We start from the raw sequence: 18,728 nt of genomic DNA, 5'->3' as shown, positions 1-18,728 counted from the left end.
GTTGGTAGGTGCCGCCACAACTAAGTTCTGCTGTCGAATATATGTAGCGCTACATAGGCATGCTTTACAGGCACAAAGATAAATACTGGCGCCAAAACCTCTGCGTCAGTAAGTAAATAAAAAAATAAATAAAAAAAAGTAGAAGACGAGCTTTTGTCTCCGCCCCAAGTTTCGACCACTGCATTTACAGACATTGTCCAATGAAGTAAATAGAAATTTCGTATTGTTCATCTTCGAATGTAGCGGCCTTTCAAAATACTCGTAGCAATGAAAATAAATTTCTTAACACAAAAATACCAACAATGCACAAGACTTTAGGATTGTAGCACGAGTTTATACCCTGCGGCTCATTAAGATTTCACGTAGTGCACCTATTGTTTCGTGGAATTTTGTGAAGTGCTTGTTGGTGTTAGTGAACCATAATGAAGCGCTTTCATTATTGTGCCAAATTCAAGAGGGAAGTTATTTCTTTTGCGGAACAAAGTTCTAATCATGCTGCAGGTCTGCGATACGGGATTGATGAGAGCAACGTCAGGCGACGGCAACAACAGAGAGACAAATTATTTGAATGTTCAAGTAGCAGGAAAGCATTTAGTGGGCCAAAGTGTGCCGATATCATGCACTAGAAGAGATTTTAAATGAATTTGTTAAGGAACAGCGTCAGAAATTCCTGCCTGTGAATGCCGAAATTTTAAAAATTAAGGCACATGAAATTGCTAGAGAGCAAAAAATCGAAAATTTTAAGGCTAGTCGCAACTGGATTAATCTGTTTATGAAGCGCTGGGGTTTTTCACTTCGGAGGCGAACTTCAGTTGCTCAGAAGCTGCCGAAAAATTATGAACAAAAACTTGTGGAATTTCAGCGCTTCATAATTAGGCGGCGCACAGAAAAGCAATACCTTCTTGGTCAGATATGAAATGCTGACCAAACTCCCGTATATTTAGACATGCCGTCAAATTATACGGTTGACGCCAAAGGAAAGAAAGACATAAGTGTTCTTACATCAGGGGGTGAAAAACAGCGGATGTCTGTCATGCTTGCTTGCACAGCAGATGGACATAAATTACCCCCATTCATAGTTTTCAAGCGAAAGTCTTTACCGAAATCGGAAGTGTTTCCAAAAACTAATTGTACGAGCAAACGAAACTGGGTGGTTTTCGGAGGACATAGTGTTGGAATGGGTTAGGTGTGTGTGGAATCATCGTCCTGGCGCAATGCTTGGGTTACGCAGTCTGTTGGTATTAGATGCGTACGCTGGCCATACAACACCTGCAGTTAAACGAAAATTAGAGGAAAGCAAAACGGACTTGGCAGTAATTCCTGGCGGGATGACGTCAATTCTGCAACCACTTGACGTCTGTTTGAATAAACCATTTAAGGACAAGATTAAACGCATGTACACAGACTGGCTTTCGAAAAGCGACAGACAACTGACACCAACAGGACGTGTAAAACGCGCAAGTTTGTTGCAAGTGTGCCAGTGGATTTATGATGCATGGAAGTGTGTTCCAAATCAGACTGTGCAACAAGCATTTAAAAAGTGTTCGATATCCAATGCACTAGATGGTACGGAGGACGATGCTCTGTATGAAGACATGAGCAACAAAGAATCGAGTGATAGTGATTCAGAATCATGACATAGTTTAAACATATCGTATAAGATGTATTACAAACTTAATAAAATTTTGTTTTAAATTTCAGCGTTTAATTTCTAAGTTATTTTCATTCTTATTTTATAAGTGTTGCTACTCTGCATTGCACTGGATAGAAAAGCGTGGAGAGCGGCATCAAACCAGCCTACTGACTGGAGACAACAACACACTCTGCAGCTGAAGTAATCACTAAAAATCTACTACGAAAATCCGGCTGGCAAGACTGTTTGGGATGTATGTCAATATGGCCAACTCTACATTCTGAATTTTTTCCTACCTGTGACAAGAGATGGTTGCTAATGGGAACTATTATGAATCGTGAATCACATGCAGTATTCTATTCACCATAAGAATAATACGAATGTAAACATTATGCCATTTATTCTTTCGTGTTTGCTGCTATTTCATTTAAATCCTGTCTGCCTAATACACAGCGAAACTAGAGAGAGACAACAGCAAACGCGAAAGAATATACATATCATATCATGTCATATTTATATTCATATTATTCTCATGCAGAAAATGATACAGTTAGAAATGAAGCACGGCAACTGACTAGATTTTTGAATCTAAGATGACTAATTTCTGTGCAGAATGTAATGTACTAAAGAGGCGTCTGCAAAGATTTTCAAACAGAGAATAATTTTGGCTAAATTCTCGTTCACAACATTTTCTATCATACGCAGTCTATTATTTGGGTTCTTTTGTTCTTTATCAAAGAAAGCAGTAGTGTAAGTAACAACAAGTAGCAGTCTCTTGCCATTGTTTCGCCAATGAGAGAATTCCTCTCCTTTTATTGTAAGCGGCGGTAGCGCGCACAAAAGCAAGCCATGCCGCGAGCGGCGACTGGTCGTAAACACTCATCGTCAGAATGCAACAAACTGCCTGACAGTACAATAAGGCATTTTTAGATTAGAGTGACGTAAACACCTATAACAAAGAAAACAGCACTTATCAGATCAAAGCAAAATAAGCAATCAATTTAAACCACACGAAGCACGTGAAAAGGGAAGGGTACCAGTATAAATACGGACGGAGCGCCTGACGCATAGCAATGGCTACCTGGTAAAGCTTAACTGCTAAGCTTACGACTCGAACCAAACTACTGTAGCTGTATCGTCATTCATTCGACCAAAATTGTGTCTCATATTACAATGGACCAACATTGTTTCGATTTGGAGGTGCGGCCCAAAACTTTTCTCCCCCTTGAATTTCGAGTCTCAAATTTCAGGTGCGGCTTAGATTCGGGAAAATTTTTTTTCCTTGATTTCGAGTCTCATTTTTCAGGTGCGGCTTAGATTCGAGTGCGGCTTAGATTCGAGTAAATACGGTATACTTCACTGTTGATTAAGGTATATCAAAGTGCATAAACAAGAACATGCTTGATACACCAGCTAAACCCGCTGGGTAGAACAGGTGATTAGGATTGTGGAAAGGGCCAAATAAGGAGTCAGTCAGTTTCACTTCAAAATTTTAATTTAATACCATCTTTAAACCAAAACGGCACATAGTCGAACCTTTACAACTATGAGTTTCAAAATCCAATTCTTTCACGGCTGAAGGCCTCCAAACAAGAAATCTTTAAAAGCAAAAAGATAAATTTCAAGTGACTGAAAACATGTAGTTAAAATTTAGCTAGGTGGAAAGCCCCAAGGCAAAGATGGATAGAAAAAACATATGCAAGGTGCAATACAAATGGCTGAAGGCCACAATTAAATTACAAAATTTTAAAATATATTACCATAATCTTTTAAGGCAGAAAGCTGTAACGTTTTTGCTTAAGTGGGAATTTTGAGAGTAAGGCTTTAAGTGGCTGAAGGCCCACAGTTGATTTACATTAAACACAATAGAAATTTTTTAAGCATTCGCTATAATGGATTACCAATATACCATTAAACACCCACGAAAAGGACAGTATAGACAATGGCACTCAGTCGCCTCCAGAGGGGGGTGGGCCTGGCCTTGAAGCATAAACGTTCACTTAGGTGAGACAGGTGGTGGGCCCAACTACACTTGATCCGTCGGTAACCCAACCAAGAGACAGTCATGGACCGACCAACTAAACAACTTGCTAGCCACCAATCGGTACATAAAAACTCAAAGACCAAACTTTTAAGGACATGATTATTCACAATGAAATATGTATTAAGCTGTCAAAACTACACACCATGTTGGACAACGACAACAGGTGAGGAAAGGACGCTGCCTGAAATTACGTTAGTCAGCAGGGCAGGTAACCGGAACACTAACGGCCCCAAGGCAGAAAATTCCACTGGTGCACTTGAATTGTAGTGAACCAATATAATTAATTCCACAGCACTGCGGCTCAATTTCATCACTACAAACACTCTGTGTTGCTCACAGGAAAAGTTCCCCAACACTGAACCACTGAAACGAACAACACAACATGAACGGACGTGGCTTGGGTACTTAACACACCACTCAACTTTGATGTCCTGGGTTAGTGAGCAACGAAGCTCGTAGTGATCTGACAGCTCTAGACCTGCTCTGACACTGCGCAGGGACCGCCAGCGGACCCAGCCCACTGGACTGCATGGAGATATCCTCCCTGGTCTGCACCAACTGACCGACTACCCTCGGAATGCCAACAACATCTAAAATAGTAGTCAGTGGAAATAACACCAACTACACACGCAACCTGACAAATACTTGCATGAAGACCTGAACGATACCCAACGGTAACTAAGTACGCATGAAAACAAGGTGAGCCAAAACACGTCATCCAGCAGGACGACCGACTGACGATCCACCAAGACCGTGGCCCGGCTCAAGTGACGTGTGGCGGCAATGGTCGGGCGAGCCATGTTGATGCAGACCTTACTGCTCCAACCCGACTGCACTATAGTTCAATTCTTTTATCTTGGCGGTTCGCGCATGCCTGCCCAGACGCGGGAGATTTCTGCATTGCCAGTTGCAAATGACGCACGCACCAAGAGAAGCAGCACCATAGTATAGTATAGTATAGTTCGCAAACTTACGTTTAGGGAGGAGAGCGCAGTTTATGAAGTAAAGCCACCACGGCCGCATTAACCCTTTCGCTGCTACAGAGATGTGCTCCCCGCATTCCGCGCTGTGCATGATTTTGTCATCACTGCACTGCTCGCCTGTGCACACACATGGTGTTCTGACTGCTTTGACACACTTATCATTTGATTTCACAAAAACTATTTGGCCCAAAAATTTGCTTTTTAGACATTTTCTTGACTGATACCTCCCCCCCCCCTCCCCCTCCCTCCATAGATGACTTAATTTTGTCTCTACGTTCCACGCAGTTATTGTGCAGCATTAAATGTAGTAATCCATTGTACGAAATTTTCTAGAGTTTGCAAAGGTAAAAGTCCATAGCGTATACTTTCCGTATGGTTGATTTTAGTTGCTACAATGTTGAGAATGAAATGTGGACAAGATACCTAAATTTCATATAAAATTTACTGTATGCAATCTCTCATTTAATTTAAGTACCAGATAGGTGTCGTATGCCATATTGAGAAATATGCCGTCTTTCGCGACTGTAATAAAAGTTTTATTTATACCATAGTCATTTCGCTTTTTTCTAAAAAGTTCTGATTAAAACAAAGTTGGCGAAGTACACAAAACTGAATTGTGGACGCAATGAAACATAGAAACTAAAATATATTGTCATTGAGGCGCAGTGCGCAAACAATGTGTGTGTCACAACTGACAGCAAATACTTGCCAAAACATGGATCAGTCGACGAAATCATTGAATATGATGATGTTGCCAAAGCAGCGAAGCAAAGAATTGCGTCAGACAATCAAGTAGCTCAGCAATGTATGAGCCGAAATTCTGCTCTAAATAATACTTTTAATGCTGTCGCCAAAGGAAATGTGTCAATATGAATAGTAAAACAGCGACTGCAGAAGAGAAGATATACAAACAAAACAGGTAACATGAATATTGTATGTGTGCCTTTTCATTGTTTTTAATTGCTGTGAAAAGAAATATTGGAGGACAAAATTAGAAAAACGGAAAACTTATCATTATAATGAAGAGACAAAGCACTAGAAATTTCAAAAAATTACATTCAAACGAATAAAATTCATGAAGTAAGACACTTCGATATTGTTTTTAAATAAAGAAAATATTATGCACTGAACAAAGTTTGAACTCAGAATCTTTCACATAGCAGCCAAACACCTTAACCATTACGCTATCGCAATTCATCATTCAAGATAACTCCTGGAGGACTCTAACATATCACGCGAAATACCAACAAACACTCTTGGTATGACTATGAATTAGTCACGTTTCGTTGAAGTACAATAGGAAACAAACAATTACCGCTGTTCCTTATTGCGAAAAAGCAGTTCGTGAGAATGATACAAACACCTTTCCATGCTATCACCTGAATTAGGAGGCTTATTGCTTGTTTGGTTTAATTAATTAATAGAATATGAAGGGATTGGTATAAAGAATGCTTTTTCCGAACTCTCTATAAAAGAAAGTCTGATATCAAGATATTGCTTTTGTTCAATTACTGTATTTATGGCTGAACGTTTCTAAAACTGAAGACACTCGTCCGTGCTCTACACTGCAGTCGAGCTCTGGCAATGTTGTTCTCTGTTCATTGGCTGACTGTGTTTTGTGATGTCAGACGGGCAGAACGAACCTAAACTCGGCCGTCGTCGTAAATGATGTGCAATATAGTGCCGCACTGCAACTCCCCGATTGGCAGGTCCGGACTGCGCTCCAGACGTGTTCCAACTGACTGGCAGCCTGAACTTGCAACCCGAACTGGCTTACGACAGACAATGACCGGGAAGTAATAGCAGTCAAGCAAAGATACTACAAGAGGGGACATATTGATACACGCTGCTAGCACCGCTCACAGTCAAGCAAAGCAGCAACTCAGTGACACCAGTAATTTAAATATTAATGTAGTGAGGTGGAAGTAGGTTAAAAGTTAAAAACAGGGTGTAAAATACATGATGGTGGGAGAAAACACACACACACACACACACACACACACACACACACACACACACACACAGACAGACAGACAGACACAGACAGACAGAGAGAGAGAGAGAGAGAGAGAGAGAGAGAGAGAGAGAGAGAGAGAGAGAACTAGTTGTTACACAGTGTTAATGTGAGTATTAATATCTTTTAACTTTTTTTTGGTAACAGGGACAACTGCTGAAAGTTTCGAAAATACATTTTCCATAATTTAAAACATTACATGAAGGGTTGCAAAGTGGTACAATATACAGGGTGATTCAAAAAGAATACCACAACTTTAGGAATTTAAAACTCTGCTACGACAAAAGGCAGAGCTAAGCACTATCTGTCGGCGAATTAAGGGAGCTATAAAGTTTCATTTAGTTGTACATTTGTTCGCCATTTCAGCCAATAAAGTTTTTGGTCCCTTTTTCTTCGAAGGTGCTACTGTAACTGGACTGCAGTATCTGGAGATGTTAGAAAATTGGCTGTTCCCTCAGCTCTAACAAGAAGCACAACAATTCATTTTTCAGCAAGATGGAGCGCCACCACATTGGCACTTATCTGTCCGTAACTACCTGAACGTCAACTACCCGAGGCGATGGATCGGCCGCTAGGCAGCCCGTGACAGAGCACTTCATCACTGGCCTCCAAGAAGCCCTGATCTTACCCCCTGCGGTTTTTTCTTATGGGGGTATGTTAAGGATATGGTGTTTTGGCCACCTCTCCCAGCCACCATTGATGATTTGAAACGAGAAATAACAGCAGCTATCCAAACTGTTACGCCTGATATGCTACAGAGTGTGTGGAACGAGTTGGAGTATCGGGTTGATATTGCTCGTGTGTCTGGAGGGGCCATATTGAACATCTCTGAACTTGTTTTTGAGTGGAAAAAAACCTTTTTAAATACTCTTTGTAATGATGTATAAAAGAATGTTATATTATGTTTCTTTCATTAAATACACATTTTTAAAGTTGTGGTATTCTTTTTGAATCACCCTGTATAAGCAGGTGTCGTAAAATGCATGACTAAAATTTTTCTCAACTACAGCACGAAATACAGAACTTTAATGAATATGACCAATATTTATCACAATTTTTAAGACTTCGTTAAACAAATATGAACCATTAAGACAAACTTAATCTAAAACATTAGGTTTTTGGGTATGGATTTATTTATTCACCACGGAGTCCAAATTCCAAAAAATATTTGGATCCAATGGCCAGATTGCAGTTTTGGAGAAGGTCTTGATAGAATTTTATACAGTTGCAACCCTGCTGAATGACTTTCCTAACAGCTGAACAATCCTTGTTTGACTAATATTGCTGCCAGGTTTTGTGTGAAACCTTTTGTCAACTGCTTGGTTGCAATAAGCTGCAAGTGGCTTAAAAATGCAACATCTAGTAGCTGTAGTCTACAAATACAGTGAAACTCCACTTTTGAAATGGCGTAAAATGCAGGAAAATGTAAAATGTGGGAAAAACGTTTTAAGCTGTGAATGTCACGTATAGGATGCCCCCTTGCATTTTCATGATATATGTACATAACAGGCATGAAAAGACTAGTGAAGGACCTTTTTACTATCTAACAAAAGGTTTATTATTTAATAAAAACTGCTGATTTAACTGGAACTGATACCTGTCTGGGAAGTAGGTAGGTCTGACTCAATTTCATATATCATAATCGATATTTTTGAAACCCTGCAGCTGTCATTCATTATTTAAATAATGAAATACTGCACTAATTAGACATTTTTTCATGCTTAGCATGACGCGTTTCGAGAACTTTTTATTGTTGTCAAGTACAAATATGTACATAAATATTTTGTGTGGTGTTTGAATGTGTGTTATTCTACATCTCTTGCACTGTAGCCATCTTTTTGAGGTTATCAGGTACCACGCCTCCTCAGTTATGTGGAAAACCAGACAGGTAAACTATCACTCAATTGTTTATTTGTGTAACATCACAAAAAATACATATGTAAGTACTGCATTTGACAACAAGAATAAATTCTCTAAAAACATTTTGCTCAGCTGTCTCTAAACTAAAAATATTTGGGCACCGCAAAGTCAATGACTGTGACAACTAGCACTACAAGTGGCCAAATGCTGAAACACGCTAAATATGATTTGACAAATATGTCATGATGATCACAACGATCACAAAACTGCCTTTGCGCAGTAAGGACAGTTTGGAAATGGTTGTGATTGGTCATATCTTTATTTGAACGAACCTAGCTACTCCCATCAGCTACCATTCCAAGTAGAGCTTTGAGGCGGGAGATACGGCATGAACTGTCCCAACTTTTACACATTTACCAGTTCAAATCTGCTGAGCAGAGTGTCCTGGTGTTAAGAAACTTAACCACATAATATTTGTTAACACTACTGAATGGCCAATATCATGCCATTGTCACCTTTTTCCCCACGAACATTTATTCGTAATGTATAAATCGCGGGAAAATTACAAATATGTTGACACAAAAATCAGGTGCAAATTAACATTGTGGATGTATGAAATTTGACGGGAACAATAAAAAATGTCATAAATGGCTGGAAAATGTTAATTCTGGGAATGTAAAAGCAGTGTTATACAATAGCGTTTGGAAGCAGGCAAAGCACTACTACACCATTATGTACTGTTGAAGTTATAGCAGGCAATACATGCAGCAGGAGAATTATTAGATCAAATCATTAGTATAGTGAACAATATTTTAAAATTTACCAGTACAATACTTAAGAAAATTCACAATACAGTTCATAAGACAATAGCATACTTTTTAAACTAACTTTTTACAGTAAAGTATCTAGGGTGATTAAACAGGTTTCTATGCTGTATTACCACCAATTATAGTTACACTATGTGATCAAAAGTGTCCGGACACCCGGCTGAAAATGACTTTCAAGCATGTGGCAACCTCTATCAGTAATGCTGGAATTCAATACAGTGTTCGCCCACCCTTAGCCTTGATGACAGCTTCCACTATCGCAGGCATACATTCAACCAGGTGTTGGAAAGTTTCTTGGGGAATGGCAGCCCATTCTTCGTGGAGTCCTGCACTGAGGAGAGGTATCGATGTCTATCAGTGAGGCCTGGCCCGAAGTCAGCATTCCAAAATATCCCAAAGGTCTTCTATAGGATTCAGGTTAGGACTGTGCAGGCCAGTCCATTACAGGGGTGTTATTGTCATGTAACCACTCTGCCACAGGCAGTGCATTATGAACAGGTGCTCAATCGTGTATTAAGATGCAACTGCCATCCTCAAATTGCTCTTCAACAGTGGGAAGCAAGAAGGTGCTTAAAACATCAATGTAGACCCGTGCTGTGATAGTAACATGCAAAACAACACCATAACACCACTGCCTCCAAATTCTACTGTTGGCACTACACACGATGGCAGATGAGGTTCACCGGGCATTTGCCATATCCACACCCTGCCATCAGATCGCTACATTGCGTAGCGTGATTCATCACTCCACACAACATTTTTCCACTGTTCAATCATCAAAAGTTTATGCTCCTCACAGCAAGTGAGGTGTCATTTGGCATTTACCGGCATGATGTGTGGCTTATGAGCAGCCACTCTATCACTAAATCCAAGTTTTCTCACCTCCTACCTGTCATAGTACTTGCAGTGTATCCTAATGCAGTTTGGAGCTCCTGTGTGACGATCTGGATAGATGTCTGCCTATTACACATTACGACCCTTTTCAACTGTTGCCAGTCTGTCAGTCAAGAGACGAGGTCGGTCTGTATGCTTTTCTGCTGTGTGTGTCCCTTCACGTTTCCATTTCACTATCGCATCGGAAACAGTGGACCTAGGGACGCTTAAGGAGTGAGGAAATCCTGTGTACAGAATTATGACACGAGTGACACCCAATCACCTGACCATGTTCGAAGTCCGTGAGCTCCGCGGATCATCCCATTCTGCTCTCTCTCAATGTCTAATGACTACTGAGGTCGCTGATACAGAGTAGGTGGCAGCACAATGCACTTAATATGAAAAACATATATTTTGGGAGGTGTCTGGATACTTTTGATCACATGGTGTATATGCTATATAAATTATAAGCAAACATTACTTATCTGTAAGAGTACATTTGCTTAGCTTCAGAAACTAATCTTTACTTCCTCATATCTTAAAATAAACTTAAATCTCTCAATGCCAAAATTCTCAGTGGTCAGTGGAATTGGTCCCATACAACAGCTAGATACAACGTAATACACATTTTGTCCAATAAGCGGCATCACCAAGCAGATAGTTTGCTAGATATATGATTTAAAAGGCATCACAGTTTATAATACCTTACCCTAATCCTATGACAGGAACAAAAAGAATTTAAATATTTTGTACTGTCCAAAACCGGAAGTGCAGCAAACAAGTGACAATAAAACTTAATAATAGGAATTTTGTCAATTGAGTATTGACAATTGCTTTCATGTATAAAATCAACATAGTGTGTAACTATTATCTGTCATGAAACTGAAGTTCAAATATCATTCTCAATACATTTGACACATTTCTACACTTTACATGTGTTGTGGGATGAGACTGACAGTCATTTAACAGGATCTGTTTTCTTACAGGAATCGTGCATGGATACTTGTGGATTGATCTGGTACTGTTATTAGAAGAGGTACTTAAGGCTACACATCCCTCCATCTGTGTTTTGCTTGTGGTGATGTCCAAACAGAAAAATAAAGCAGAGATGAGCTCATTTCTAACTTTTCTCAGTATGTACAGCATGATGCTCAAGAACGGTCACAAAGTTTTCCCCAAAGGTAGTCACTGTTAGAATTCTTAAAAATTTAGTACAAACCTGTGTGTTTCTGTATCAGTAAATTCTTTCAATAAGTTGTGTGTACTGCTGATAGTTCGTGTGAGATGCCCTTTGTATAGCATTTAAACAGATTTGATTACATCACTGAAAATTGTACTGTGCAATAACTAAAGAAGCCATGAATTCAATTTAGTTCTTAAATTAATAACTGTGTCAAAATTCAAAAGTTTCCACCAGTAGCCTTTGGCAATAAAACTCAATGAAGAGAACTTCTGACAGAACAGATAACGTAGGTGTTTGTCACATGTGCTTAAAATGAAAATAAGGAATTTATAATATCATATGTGGAAAAGGAAACTTGAGAGTTTAACATTCCATCAGCAAGAATTATTAGAAACTGAGCATATGCTCAAAAGGAAATTTGTAGTGCCCTCTTTCAAAGCCAACACTGTATCATTTGCTTTACACAATTTACGTAAACCACAGTTATCACGTGAGGGGGAAGCAACTAATTTCTGTCCATTTAAATGCAGTCAATTCTGTGCCTCTTAAAGGAAACTTGATATAATACACAATTTCTGTAGTGTGCCTCAAGTGAATGGAAGAGTAGACATGGTCTTAGCTAGTAAATAGCATTTCTTTAAGTTGAATTTCTCATTACTTCAGCCTATGCTACAAAACACACAGCAACAATAAAACCTCCATGACACCTGGATGAAGGACACTTATTTTCACATAGAGCAGTTAAGGATAAGAGCAAAAATTTCAACATTTTAAATAAACTTAATAACTGAAACAAAAGCATTCCAATCACTTGCAACATGTTTTGAAATGACTTAGAGGCAGGATAAAGTTATACATTTACATACCTCTTCAACAATCATCATAGATACTTTTTGTGTAATTGATGCATTTGTTGCCCAGTTGTTTAAATCTCTCAGTGCCACCTCCGATTCAAATTCAAAACTACCTGGTGAATTAGTTACCTCCATTATAAAATTAGACATGAAGCATAGTACATCTTTTTCAAGACTTTCACACTGAGGATCTTGGACTGTAAGTCCTGCTCCAGTGACCTTTAAAAAAATAGGCAGAGAAACAATTAGGAACTCTCAATAAATATGCCATCTACATGGTTAGAAACACAGTACATAACATTTGCCCACGGAGCAGGTGTTATACATGTGCTTAATGTAACAGTGAAATAAAAGACAAATTTCAGGGTGTAATCAAAGGAGGGTTAACTTTCTATTAATGAGTAAATTTTCATTTAAAATATTTACAAGAGTAATAAAACCAAATTTTCTGATACACACTAAATTAAATATTAACAGTTAACGCATTTAATTGATTCTTTTTCAATGTTTATTTCACTATACTCTATGCATCTGTTCATACTTCATGATCAAACAAGTGTTAACTGGTAGCAGTGTACATTCATTGCTTAGCTGCAGGGAAATGATCTGTACAAAATCAGCTGAATTGTCACTTCTGGAAAAAAAGAGAGAGAGAGAGAGAGAGAGAGAGAGAGAGAGAGAGAGAGAGAGAGAGAGAGTACAATCACAAGATGCAAGGCATCCCTACTTGAGTGTATTGCTACATGTCATCTTTGTCGGACAATTAAGTGATTCTGCAGCTCCAGGCAGTCATTTTTCTGTGTACCACTCACTTCCCTAGTAGCGTTTTATCAGAGTTAAGAATACATTTTAAGACTGTCATTACAGTGAAGAAAACTACCAAAAATCCATATACAAGGTGTCTGAACTGTGAGCAGTGCATTCTCATCCTCCAGCCCCCACTTGTTTTCATTACACTATAAATCACACAGTGTGTGTAGCGCATTTTTGGACACACACCTATGAGTGATGAAATTTATTAATAGCTGTAATTTTAGAAAAATAAAATAAAGAAAGGCTACATGCCTCAGAAAGAGGGTTTCTTACAATGCATTAACACCAAGTGGCCCGTATCCAGCAGTGACCTATTTGATATGATGCTTCCACCAAACAGTAAATTCAAAAACTACATGCAATGCATTTACTATTACATGGTGGCAGCCAAACACGGGCACAACATAGAAAAAATAATACTACTGCATACACCTACCAAGGAAAGATCCCAAGTGATGTTGCCCCAATGAGATGGAAGTAGAAAATTTAGTTAATGACATAGGACAGCATGTGTTAGGAACTCTGTTCCTTCTCTGCTTCATATCGCTAAAGAGTAGGGTACAAAATTTGTTGCTTGGGTGTAACTGACTGTTTTTGAGGAAACATGTTAGTGGTTTCACGATATGCTACCACAAGCTACAAGATAAAATAATAACTGCCTGCCATTAATGTCATCCCCTCAATATGAAGTTTGGAATAAAGCCTGTACTCAAAATGTTACTCAAGCACATGACAGTTTAAACACAGCTGTGCAAAAAGGTGATACCTTAAAAAAAATCACTTACAGAAGCTGATATTATTACGGAAGAAGAGAGACAAGCAAACAGTATATTTGTTCACAAGGCCTTTTTTAAATAAAAGAGCATCCTTCAAGGATATGAGATGTTACTTGGGAATTACCTGTTCAGAATTTCCAGGCAATCCAGCTGCCTCAGCACAATCAGCATATGTTGTTGGTCCCTCCTGTATTTTCCCTGCAAAGAAAAAATTACAGTATGGTAAGTTAAAAATATTTAAACAATTCCCACAACTGACAATACTCTCATGATAAGTAAATAATATTCAGCTCAATGGCTATATGCATGTGGTGTCACCGCCAGACACCACACTTGCTAGGTGGTAGCTTTAAATCGGCCGCGGTCCATTAGTACATGTCGGACCCGCGTGTCGCCACTTTCAGTGATAGCAGACCGAGCGCCACCACACGGCAGGTCTAGCACTCGCCCCAGTTGTACGGACGACGTAGCTAGCGATGCACACTGACGAAGCCTCGCTCATTTGCAGAGCAGTTAGTTAGAATAGCCTTCAGCTAAGTCAATGGCTACGACCTAGCAAGGCGCCATTAGCAGTATATTGTCTGAAACTACAGAGTCTCACTTGTATCATCAAGAACGCTGTATACAATGATGGATTAAAGTTAAGTATTCCAGAAGCTACATACTTTTCTTTATAGCATTCATTACGTATCCTGTTTCAGACCTCATGCCATCCTGCGTAAGCTTATAGCGCGTGCCTTTCGGCTTCCTCTCATTGTGTATAGGCTGTCTTGTCTAGACACAACAATGCACAAAGGAGAAACGACAAGAAATTTGTTTCATGGAGCTACAACACTTCCTTATATTTTCAACAGAAAAGCCATCATACAATGAACACACAGGAAAGCCTCTACCACAGCTACTTGAGGTTCAACCACAATACTGTTTCTAAAATGGCAACTTCCAATCTCGCAACAGAACTAACCGTTTCTGGTTTAAAGAACATGTCACTTACACAAGCTCTGTATGAGCTGTAGATAACTGAGGACACTGACCACTGCAAAGCAATTCAGTGTTTTCTCTTTTCTAGAAATTATCCTTTAGTTGGTGTGAGAGAGTTAATGAGATTGTGAACAAATTCCAGTGGCATTGCAAAATGACAAAAACACGAAAATCAGAGAAATTAGAGCTCTAAGATAGAGGTATACTGACAATCATTGTTCACAAGTGCCATTTTGCAAAGGAAACATGAAAGGGAAAAAAGATGTGGTACCAGAAGTACCCCTCTGCCACACATTGTAAGGTGGCTTGCAGACTATAGACAGAGATGTAGAAAGGAACTGTAGTAATGGTGTATTTCCATTACAACCAGATTCCACAAGGAAGTTCAAAGAAAATTTCTTCTTGCTGGCAAACATAGTCTTGTCCAGCTTTATGGACAACCTGCAGACACGGTAGACTCAATCAATTGGAGGAGTGGTTGCTGGCATGTGGTTAATGTGGTGGTGGTGGTGGTGGTGGTGGTGGTGGTGGTAGTAATAGGTTTCGGGTGCTTGATGCTGAGATGATCAGTGTGAAGACAGCAGCTGAGCTTTCCAGGCTTTATTCAGATTTCTGTTGTCTTCTGTTTCTCAGGTGATGTATACAGATGAATGTTTTGTCAGTGTTGAGCTTCAGCTGGCTCTGACAGTAATAATTTGCCAGGTCTTCAAACATTGTTGATATCTCTATTTACATGCCCTCAAACATTTCATCTTGGTAGCAACTGCTGTCATTTGCATGAATGAAAGAACTTTTACTAAGTCCAACAGGTTGAGCAATGAGACCTACAACATTACCTTGAGGGAGACTTTTTAGTTTCTGTTACAAGTCCTTTTGATGTTTAATGTGAGATAGAATACCTTAATTTGAAGCTGGCACTGGGTGATCTGTGTTACACAGTAATCTCTTACTTGCCAATAACTTCCTAATGAATCTCCCATGCCTTCGGCCAATAAATTCCATGAGTGTGACCGCCTCTTTCACATCTGTTCTTTACATGCTGGATCAGGTTAAAAGAGTCTGACAAGAATATGATTACCTCCCCATACAGAATCCACCCTGCTTCTTTACAAGAGTTTGAGCAACATGCAGAGAGAATCATTAAAGTACCATTCTCGATCAGACTCTGTAGAGGAGGGAGGGGAGTGAAAATGGTTGGAAGGTTTCTGGGTCTGACAACTCCTTTCCTGAATTCAGCAAGGCTACAACCTTAGCTTTATTGCATTACATTGTTGGTTTCTTCACTTGTGCAACACAGATTACCAATATACGTTTATATACACTTTTAGGTCGTAGAACCAGTCCTTATTTATTTGTTACACCAACAAGTAATGTAATTTCACAAATTTGTTACTTTTCATTTTAAGGATGGAAATTTCCAATTGTTCTAAACTAAAAATAACAGCTGTCTAGCTTTTAAATTTTGTAGTTATCAGATTTCTTGCTAATTTTTCCACTAAGCAGTCAGTGGTGAGGTATCCATTTTGACGCAAATTTGGAGGTGCCCCGATAGAAATTGCACAACAGTTTGTGAGGTTCATCAGTTTTTATGCCTTCTGGCATGCAAAGTTTAATCCTTCAATAATCTGAATCTCAATAAAAAGTTGTTCCTACTTTCCCAAAAAGTGTGACACTATGTCAAATCCTGGAATATGCAGGGTGATTTAGTTCAGACAGGACGCTACAAATTTTCATTAAGTTATAGTTGACAATGAGGTTAATATTTTGATGTACACAAATAATTTCCAATATTTATAGTTGCTAAATTATGACACATAATTTCCTCTTTAAATGGAATACACTACAACTTTCTGTTGTATAATCTGGTACAGCAGGTATGTGCTTGCATGAGGTAACTTTCATTTAATCAAGAACTTCCAACAGTTTTCTAAGCCAGGATCAAGCTTCACATTTCTTCCTCTAGTTCTCGCGGAAAATTTTCCTACTGTGTTTCCTGACATTTACCACCTTAATATGGGCAGTTTCTCAATTTACAAGTGTTCTAACATTCATATGTCTTAACACAAGTCTTTAAACAGACTGGTTGAAAGATGTCTTCACATTGCTCCTGGGGACTGTAACAATATTTAGCTTCACCTGAAAATTTGAGGTAGTATGAAGGTAAAGAAGTACCTCATTAGTATAATGCCATTACAGATCTAGCATAAACTTAGATTGACTGTCTATTCTAGCAACTGTGTCGTATAGTTTAGTCAAAATGTAGGATAACTAAATTATGATGGTTGGACTAGGATTTGTACCTCATTCCTCTTGGATATGCAAACAAGTATAGCTTGGTAAAACTTCTAAACTGGCACTTCCCAAATTAGTGACCAGCATTTGTCACACATCTGGAGCGCTAAGTCTGGCTTAAATACAATCTGCAAAATAAAGTCTGCTCTTGTTTCTGTCATTCATAAAGGTCAACAGAGAAAAGACTAGGAACTGAGGAACTGATAAGATCTTGTGAAACTTCCTAATGGGATCAAATCTTTGTTGTGGATAAGGACTCCTCTGTGAACCTTGGCCTTCCCAGGTAACTGTAACTGAGTTACAGCTGTCCAGGTTCCAGTTTGGTCCAGTACGCACTTAACATGTTAGGAATCTGCACAACGGTACGAATTCATATTGTTGCTATGAGAAAGATTCATTCTACACAGGACCTTCATATTGTTGCTATGAGAAAGATTCATTCTACACAGGACCTTCCCCTTGCTGGGGATTCATGTAGATGAAAACCTTAATTTAAATAATCATGTAATGAAACTTGTGCAGAAACTTAACTCAGCCTGTTTTGTTCTTAGAATTATTGCAAATGTTTGTATTGCAGAGGGTGCCAGGATGGCGTATTTTGGCTATTTTCAGTCTCCTGCAACATACAGAATAATATTTTGGGGTTCCACCATTTGCCATCTAAAGCAAATCTTTCTCTTATAGAAGAGGGCTATCTGAATAGCAACACAGACACAATGCAAACCCTTATTTAACAAGCTTAAAGGGCGCTGATGACATCGACGTTGAGTGGCCATAAGCCCCAACACAACCTTACGTACAACAATCATAGAAATGGAACATTGGTCAGCTTTGAAAGATGCCCTTTCCATGTCATGGGCTCGAATGTATTCGCACCACTTTCTCTACTAAAAGCAAAACCTGTTTTCTTTGTACCCTCCTCTAATGGTCACATAGATTAGTACTAACTATTATTCTTGCCTCCTTTAGTTCCATTACATTTCGTTAAGGCCTTACGTTACCAGTAGGACTAGCAACATGCTTTGCAAATAATGTCCAAACTTGTTTACTATTTGTAAGTGTTATCACCATGGTCACATTAATTGATTCAACTGTCTATGTATTATTTGTCCAACCATGTATTTGTTGTGTTCAGCTTTACAAAATGTTGTAAATTTAGGGTACTTGTAACACAAGAAATGGTGTATATTACAGTATGAAATGTCAGAACGAAATTAGCAAATAAAAAAATGCATGCCAACCCAGTATAGAACCCTCAACCACCTGCATGGTAACCCAAAACTATCAACTGCACCAACTGTGCAACAGGATTAAAATGTCCTGTGAGATGGAGTTACCATACATGTTGTTAAAGAGTGGCAATCTGGCAACACTGTAACGTACTTTTTCTGCCAGATTATATTCGCCAGAAGAAATTTTGGGAGAGAGAGATTTTTTCCCCCTGCTGGCATGTGAGGAGTCGCACTGCGAAGCCCGAGTGCGCAAATTTCGCTTCACCCTGTATATACACAAAGGTGTTTTGTGTGCGAGGGTCCACCTTGCAGATTTTCAAACAAATGCCGACTTGCGTAACTACAATACTCAAAATAGCACAG

General features: G+C 39.0%; 1 protein-coding gene across 1 annotated transcript in view; it reads right to left on the bottom strand.

The window, feature by feature from the left end:
- Positions 1–18,728, bottom strand: part of LOC124723080 (polyadenylate-binding protein-interacting protein 1) — a 133,137-nt gene that overhangs the window by 76,920 nt on the left and 37,489 nt on the right. The window contains exons 3-4 of the mRNA XM_047248257.1: positions 13,985–14,058; positions 12,284–12,490 (exon numbers count right to left, since the gene is read on the bottom strand). Coding sequence (XP_047104213.1) covers positions 12,284–12,490; positions 13,985–14,058 — 281 coding nt within the window. The remainder of the gene's footprint in view (positions 1–12,283; positions 12,491–13,984; positions 14,059–18,728) is intronic.

Source organism: Schistocerca piceifrons, chromosome X, assembly GCF_021461385.2.
Source record: "Schistocerca piceifrons isolate TAMUIC-IGC-003096 chromosome X, iqSchPice1.1, whole genome shotgun sequence".
In the NCBI taxonomy this organism is placed as follows: Eukaryota; Metazoa; Arthropoda; class Insecta; order Orthoptera; family Acrididae; genus Schistocerca; species Schistocerca piceifrons.
This window is presented reverse-complemented; position numbering and strand designations above follow the sequence as displayed.